This window comes from Chelonoidis abingdonii, chromosome 8 (genome assembly GCF_003597395.2).
Source record: "Chelonoidis abingdonii isolate Lonesome George chromosome 8, CheloAbing_2.0, whole genome shotgun sequence".
Taxonomy (NCBI): Eukaryota; Metazoa; Chordata; order Testudines; family Testudinidae; genus Chelonoidis; species Chelonoidis abingdonii.
In genome coordinates, this window is record NC_133776.1 from 85,516,733 (window position 1) to 85,525,213 (window position 8,481).

Here is an 8,481-nt window from a genome sequence, read left to right on the forward strand (position 1 = left end):
CTTCTCGGGGTCTGTCAGGGTGGTGGTGGATGGGGTCAAGGCAGTCAGGGGACATGGAGCAGGGGAGTTGGGTAGGGGGTATGATCCTAGGGGGCAGTTAGGGTGGGGGAGGGTCCAGGAGAGGGTGGTCAGGGGGTTGATGGGTTGCGGGTTCTGAGTGGGGCAGGAGGTGGGATTAGGTGGGGGGCAGGCAGAAGATGGGGGTCAGATGGGGGGAGCAGGAAGGATTGGGCTGGGGGGCAGGCAGGAGGTGGGATTAGGTGGGGGGCAGGCAGAAAACGGGGGTCAGATGGGGGATCAGGAGGGATTGAGCTGGGGGGCAGGCAGAAGACGGGGGTCAGATGGGGGAGCAGGAGGGATTGGGCTGTGGGGGGGCAGGCAGGAGGCTGGGGGATATGCGTGGGCAGCAATTGTACAGAGAGGGAATCAGGCAAGGCTTAAAGTGTCCTAAGTGACAGGACTTGGCTCAGCAAAGTAGGGCAGTGCCCATTTGCAACATGGGGAGCAGCATGTCAGAATGTGCTGCAGAAGCACTCTGGGTCTGCCTCCAGCCAGCCCTGGGGTAAAACTTGCAGCACTAAGTCTAAGAGCTTGGGTTAGCTGTCTCGGCCTCATGGCACTCAGGCTGTGGGACTAAATTGCGGTGTAGACATTGGGGCTCAGGTTAGAGCTGGGGCTCTGAGAATCTCACTCCGCACGAGGTCTTAGAGTCTGGGCTCCAGCTCAAGCCCCAGTGCCTACACTGCAATTTTATAGCCCACCCAGCCAGGTCCCCACAAGCCCAGGCCAGCTGCGGCCATGCCATGTCTTTTATCGCAGTCTAGACATAACCTAAGGATACGTCTGCACTGCAGTTCAAACTCAGTTCAAACTCAGGCTGAAGCCTAAACTCCCCCTTGTGTCTAAACACAAATTGCCTAAAGCCAGGGCTTGGACTCAGAGTCCCAGGACCCTATGGGAGTGGAGGGTCCAAGCCTTAGTGCAGCTGGGACTCAGGGATCAAGCCCTCTCACTTTGCAGCATAGATGCAGCCTCACTGGACTGATGCTCTGGGAGGCTGCCAAAAGCATCTCACAATTCCATGGGCTTGACTTTGTGTCCTCTGGACAGTCAAGTTTGCTGGACAATCATGTTTTTCCAGACTGAACCACAAACAAAGGGCTAGAGTGGGAGGGGGCTAAGTCCGGGCTATGGGGAGTTACATAATGCAGTGTAGATGCTGGAACCCCAGGTTGGGACCTCAGGTTCAATGATTCCTAACCTGGGGTTACAAATGAGTGTAGATGCTTAAACCCTAGACTAACAAACCCAGGGTTTGCTAACAAGTTTTACTAACCCTAAGGGTTGGTGCAGTCACATGGGGTTACACTAGTGACAAATTTGAATTGTCTTGCCTTGGTATCTCCATTGCTGCTCTCTAGCATTAGAAATGTTTTCCTGCCCTCTCAGAGGAACAGACAGCATTATAAATGTATTTAAACAAACTGTCCATGTCCTGACATATGAAGAAATTAGATTCCAACATTGGGTGGGGATATGTGCTTTGAGACCACTCTGGGTCCTGGATGATGGATGTTATGGAATCCAATATCTGAATATGTCTATTGAATTTGGCATCAGATTCCGATCTCACATGCAGACTGTTTCATAGGAGAATGATCGCAGAATAGTCACTAAGCCTTAGCATTGGTAGGAGGCCTTGACATCATCTTCCCTAGACATGTTAGTGCTTATACAAATACTGTAATATTCTACAGTAATGGACCAAAGCCTTGGTACAAGTGGCCAGATATTGCAGCTGTTTCAGGTAATTTGTGAGCATGGATTACCTCAACAGCCTTGAACTGGGCATGAGAAAGGCTGTGAATTGGGCAGTTTCCAGTTCACCTACAGCCTGTTCTCTCTGTAACTGTAAATAATTAATCCCAGAAATGCAGAATTCTGGTTGTGAACTCTGTTTCAATACCATTTATGATAAATAAATCCTGTGACTTTAAAGCTTCCTGTAATATCTTTGCAATCCTTAGTTTGAGTCTTTTGCCACCCACGCTTAGGCCTTGGCAGGTTCAGAGCTCTTTGTCGCCTTTGAGACTAGAGAACGTAAGACTTTGTGTAAAAAGCTGCCACTTCCTTTCTCTAGACCAGTGCTTCTCACCCTTTTTGATACCAGGGACCGGCTTGCTGCCTTCCTAAACTGCGTAAGGGATCACTGGTTGAGAAACACTGCTCTAGAGAACATCAAGGTGTGACATGGAAATAGTGGTGGTGAAACTCAACCACTCTTTGGATTTTTTTTATATAGTACACAGAATGAAAAGTCTGTGTGAAGCCATCAATAGAAGCTGGGGAAGATATGGGGCACCAGCATGTGCCCCGTTGCATTTGTTGGAAATTGGTCACATGGGATACACCCCCACTATCTATTTGTAGTTGCAAGCCAACTGTCTTGATTCTGATGCAGTCTCTTGTGTCCAGGCGTGTTTAAATTTTGTGCATGACAAAGACAGAAACTAGTCAAAAACAACGTTAGGTGTCCTTTCACCCACTTCATCTGCCTTGTTCCTGGTCTCCGCACTCTTAGGACACGTCTTGATCCAACCAGGTTTTCTCTGGTCTGGAGTCAGACAACACTGCTCCTTAAGGAGCAGATATATTGGAAGATTCTGCTCATTTCTACACGGAACAGAGTCCCTTTACTTCTCCAGGTCTCCCAGCTCAGAACAAGAGTCCGGGGCTGAGAACAGAAACATGTTGTTCGTAGTAGTGCAGGGCATGACCAATAAGTCACTAGTTTGGCCAAAGAAGTGATTTTAAAGTAGATCAACTGCCAGATCATTCCTGTTAATATTTTAATTGAGACTAGAAGTTACCTCTCACACATATAGTAAACATGAAATCATGACTAACTGCCCAGTTTTTATAGTTCTAGTCTCTCATCATTTTCCTTCTTTCTTTTTTAATAGTACTCTAAAAGCAGGCACAGGAAGGAATCCTCACAGGTAGAAAGACCTAGCATTTGTAAAAAAACAAAAAACAAAAAAACCTCTTTATTCTTTTAAGTTAAAACATTGCAAAAGTTGAAAGAGGCTTACACCTTCCTTAATTCAGTCAGTTATTCTTCTTGTCTCACTGCTAAGACTTGTGCTGTAGCTTTCATAGCGTCTGCCTCCTTGCTGTGTTATGACTTTGCTTCCTGCTTTTGGATGTACATACTAAAATACACAGTATGTAATGAGGAGCTATTAACATATGGAGAATAGAAAGCAGTACTACATTGGTCCTGTGCTTTGGAGCAGGAAGAACCATTGTTCACTGGCTATGATGTCAGATTTATTTCAGAGGCATCCATTGGTGCCACTGTGTCATTGGATAGGTCAGTAGTTCCATTACAATCCCCACTTCTCTGGCCCGTAGCAGATTGTTTTTCAAATTCCTACTGCTTTATACCCCCACATTCATTCCTTTGCCCAAGGAGAGCCTCCTTTTTTGTAAGCTTGGCTTATTAAAAAAAATCAAGTTTTTAAGACACTAAATCAGTGTGAGGTATATGTTGCAGCCTCACCTGTTAAACAAGTATTGAAATAATGCACATAAGAGTGCCAAGAAGAGTCTAAAGCAGCACGTGACTTGGAGTTCCAGTTAGGTTCTGCTACTGACTTGCAATGACTGACATGTTCTGTGGCTGAACAAGAGAAGGGAACCACACAAATATGACTAACGTTTCCCTTTTCTAAAATTTCCCAGTAGCTAATAGATGTAAACTTACCAGAGCAAGAAAGGGAATAGAGAAAGTCCTTGAGCACTGGATTTCCCAGAAAGCAATTGTGAAAGAGGAGAAGAACGGAATGAGGCTGCCTCTGGAACAATTTTAAGGAAGCGAGCTGCCTTTGATCGTTTTCTCAGGGTTATAAAAGTTAGTGAGCAGCAGCATGAAGCAGACACTCTTGCCAGTTTCCTGGCTGTTATTCAGACAGGGTTGGGCAGCAGTGAAATTGTCAACACTTGTGAGAGTCTCTTTGTTGCTGACTGGGAAGCAGACTATTGCAGCAGTTGCCACCAGGCACTACCAGTGGCCCTCCCTGGTCTTTTGTATCTGCCTTTGGTTGGGCCATTGACAGTAGCTGTTGTGTAAAATTTTCAAGCAATGGTTCAAATCATCCATATCTGTACAATACTTCACCTCTCCAGGACACTGTATGCATTAAGTAACCTTATCTTCTGTAGTTTAAATTATTTTGAATTAGGGTTTTTCTGTATCTTGTTTCTCTGTGTGCTAAAGAGTAATCGTATCACAGGCACAGAATGCACGGAGCTGCTGCAGTGTCGCTGTACAGGCTGTGGAGGTTCCATAGGGAGCGACTTTGCACATCAGAAACACTTCCTGGCAGCTGTCTCCATTGCACTGGGGGGAAAAATTGCAGCATTTTTCTTGCCACATTCCATCTGAGAAAGACAGCTGCATTTCAGTGGTGGAGAAAGAGATTCCAGGGTGCAATAGTCTTTCATCCAGGAAGATTCTAAAATGTCCCCTGCTAAACCACATAGGGGAGAAGGAACAGTTAGGCACAGAGTCACTAGAACTTGCTGTGATGATCTTTTCTGGGAATAGCATAATTCATCTTGTCTGGTCTTTTTAAGCAGTTGTAGTGCTGGAAATCCTCTCTTAAGAATGGATGCAGCAGGGATGGGTGTGGAGCTTTACAGCCAAGACTAGTTCCCTGCTTCCAAGAGCTTGGTCTACTTGATCTGGATATCGTAATGAGACATTAATAGACAATGCTGGGAAGGAAGGAAAAATTGGCTCACTTACAAGGTATCCAGATCACGTCTTGTTTCAGAGCTCTCTCTAGGTCGAAAGTAGTATAAAAAAGAACAGAGGACCACAATTGCAAGTGTTAGAGGGGAAGTGTGTTTGCTTAGTGCACCAGAAGACAAATGATCGAGGCACTGAGACAGCGTGAAAAAGCCACAAAGTGAGGAGGGGCAGGATGAGAGAGGAGTGGCCAATATATAGGGCTGTGAGAGGCAATTTGTGGCTCTTATTCAGGAGCAGAGAAGGGTAGTCTTTTAGGGTACGTCTACACTATGAAATTAGGTCCATTTTATAGAAGTCGATTATTAGACATCGATTTTATACAGTTGATTGCGTATGTCCACACTAAGCGCATTAAGTCAGTGGAGATTGTCCTCACTACTGTGACTAGCATTGACTTACGGAGTGGTGCACTGTGGGTAGCTATCCCACAGTTCCCGCAGTCTCTGCCACCCACTGGAATTCTGGGTTAAACTCCCAATGGCTGATGGGACAAAAACATTGTCGCGGGTGGTTTTGAGTATGTGTTGTCAGTCGCCCCTCCCTCCAGGAAAGTAACGGCAAACAATCATTTTGGGCCTTTTTTCCTGGGTTACTGATGCAGACGCCATACCACGGTAAGCACAAAGGCTGCTCAGCTCACCGTCACCGCTGCTGTTGTGGGAAAGTCTACTGTGGGGGCTGCTGTGATCCAGGTAGCCAATGCAGTCATTGATGTTCTGTTATCAAGGGTAGTGACTCTGGGAAATGTGTGGGCCTTTTTAGATTTTAGGTGCATCATATTTCTGTTCCTTGTCACTGGTGAAGAAGTCTTGCAGCCATACATTCCAGTCCGGTCAGCGCTGTAAAACCCCATAGCACTTCTGTGGTTGACACATGTAACAACTCCAGGGCTCTTCCTCTTTTGCCTTGGCCGAGGTACCTTACCCTACCCGGGCCTCCAAGCATTTGACACAGAAGCACCTGCAGCAGCTGGCATTCTACACAGCAGCAGCTCCTTGCCTTCGCAACATATGGTGTAGTAGGACTGCTAACCTTCGTCATTCACTGCTTCCGCTGCAACTCTGCTCTTCTGCTTCTCAGCAACAAGCTCAGGGGATCTGTACTGGTCCTCTTGGGTGCTGCTGGTGGCAGATGGTGCAGTAGGACTGGTAACCGTCGTCATCCACCACTTCCGCTGCAACTCTGGTCTCCTGCTCCACAGCGACAAGTTCGGGGGATCTGTACTGGTCCTCCTGGGTGCTGCTGGCAGCAGACGGTGCAGTACACTGGTAACTGTTGTCATCCACCGTTTCAGCTGCAACTCTGCTCTCCTGCTCCCCAGCAATGAGTTCGAGGGATCCGTTCATGAAGTCTGGACAGTAGTAACGAGCAGTTCAACTATAGGCTGAGCAAGTGCAGAATGGTGGTAGAATGTGTCTTTGGATGTTTAAAAATGTTTAAAAGGAGGGAAGGACAAAGCCACATTGATTATTGTAGCCACACTAAAAATCAAACTGTTTGAATGACAGCCTTCAGTTGGTTGGGCCATCCTCTGGAGTGGAGTGGCTGGGTGCCCAGAACCTCCCCCCCGTGTTCTTGGGCATCTGGGTAACGAGGCTATGGAACATAGGGAGGAGGGGAGGCAGTTATCCAGTGGATGCAGTGGGGGTCTGTGCTTTTGTTGGTTTTCCTGCAGCTCCAACAGACACTTCATCATGTCTGTTTGCCCCCCCATTAGCCTCAGCATCGCATCCTGCCTCCGCTCTTTGCACTCACTTAATTCTTTCCTGGCTTCTTCCACTGAATGCCTCCATGCATTAAGCCTTGCCCTATCAGTGTTGGAGGACTGCATGAGCTCGGAAAACATGTCATCACGAGTGCATTTTTTTTCACCTTCTAATCTGTGACAACCTTAGGGACGGAGATGATGGGGGAGCATGGAAACATTCTATGCTCTACGATTCTGGGGGGGACTGCATGGTCACCTGTGCTGCTGAGTATGCCACGCTGACCAAACAGGAAATGAAATTAAAAAGTTCCCCAGGGCTTTTCCTTTGGACTTGGCTAGTGCATCGGAATTCAAAGTGCTGTCCAGAACAGTCACAATGGAGCACTCTAGTATAGCTCTCAGTGGCCAATACTGTCAATTTGCATCCTCCCTACCTCAAATTCAACTCAGCAAAGTTGATTTTAACGCTGTTCCCCTCGCCGGGGAGTACAGAAGTCGATTTTGAGAGCCCTTTAGGTCGATGAAACGGGGTTGGTCGTGTGGATGCATTCATTTTTAAATCGACCTAACAAGGCTAAATTTGACCTAACCCTGTAGTGTAGACCAGGCCTTACTCTGACACAGGTTAGTTCCATATTAGCCTGCTGGATCCTGAGGACAGTTGGGGCTAGTGCAGAAGAGGGGCACAGGGGGCTCTGTATTCATTCCATGGTGGGAGATGCGTAGGGAAGTGGGAGCTCATGCAAATAAGTCTTTCTCCCCTCTCTCTAGGAATCAGGGAAGTTAACGGAATCCTGCAGTTGCAATAACTATCAGGCATCTGCTGCAAAATATGGTGCGGAAAATCAGGCAAAATATCAGACACTTTAAAAAAGCTCTTACCATTGTGGGCTGGGTGGCACTCCATGAGTTTCCCCTTCTTGGACACAGAGTTTTGTAAGTATCCTAGGAGTCATGGCATGCTGTGGTGCTCTGGTCAGCGGCATGTGACAAAGTACAGGATGACCAAGATTTGGGCCAATTTGGCAAGTGACTATTCTTGGATAAACCTTGTGTCTGCAAGATGAAGTCTTAATATATGTATTTTATCACCACAAATAGCTGGTGGGTATTTCTCTCCTTTCTGTTCTGTTTAGGTTCTTCTGCCATCACCAGGGCGTTGTCCTGGCATTGTTGTCAGTACAGCCCCTGCAGCCCACAGATGTTAAAATAATTGGCATTATTCTTAGTTCTTCTGTTGCCTCATACTGGGTAAGAAAGCATGTTAGTCCACTGAATCGTCATTACTGACTTAGTCCACTTCTCTCTCTAGAGCTGTCCACGTTCCTTTTGCTTTCTTTTATGTAGCTGTCCTTAATGTTAGCAGGAGCTGGCCATGTGTACAGGAGACTGGGGGATATGATAGGTTCCATCCCACTTCCTAATCTCTACATCCAAGATGTTTTCACAAACGTGCTCAGTTTTGCAACCTTTTATCATAAGCATCTTTCCCAAATCTGGACCTTAGCGTCCAGAAATCTGGGTGCCTGCATGAAACCCTCTAAGCTTAATTACCAACTTAGATCTGATATCGCTGCCACCATCCAAAAATACCAGTGTTTTGGCTCACTCTGGTCTCCCCAAAACCTTCCCTGCGGAACCCCCAAGACTCAGATGCCCTGAGTCTACAACAAAGAGAAATAACCCACTTCTCTTCCTCCTCTCTCTCCCACCCAGACTTTCCTCTTTGGGCTAACCTGAGAGTTACTGATGCAACCTCTTTACATCACAATACCAAGAAGCATGTCTCCTTTCTTCCACAAAGAGACAAACCCAAACACAAGGAAACAGAAAAGATTCTCTCTCTCTTCCCCCTCCCACCAATTCCCTGGTGCTGCAGAGATTCACCCTCTGTAGATCTAACACAAAGAGACTTTCCCTCCCTTTCGTTCCTTAGCCTACCCAGAGAGAAAAACTC

At 46.8% G+C, this 8,481-nt stretch overlaps 1 protein-coding gene across 1 annotated transcript in view; it reads left to right on the plus strand.

Annotated features, from left to right (window-relative positions):
• The first annotated feature begins 6,987 nt into the window (after window positions 1-6,987).
• The window catches only part of UPRT (uracil phosphoribosyltransferase homolog), a 13,905-nt gene continuing 12,411 nt past the window's right edge, over window positions 6,988-8,481 (plus strand). The window contains exon 1 of the mRNA XM_032787421.2: window positions 6,988-7,460. Coding sequence (XP_032643312.1) covers window positions 7,357-7,460 — 104 coding nt within the window. The 5' untranslated portion in view covers window positions 6,988-7,356. The remainder of the gene's footprint in view (window positions 7,461-8,481) is intronic.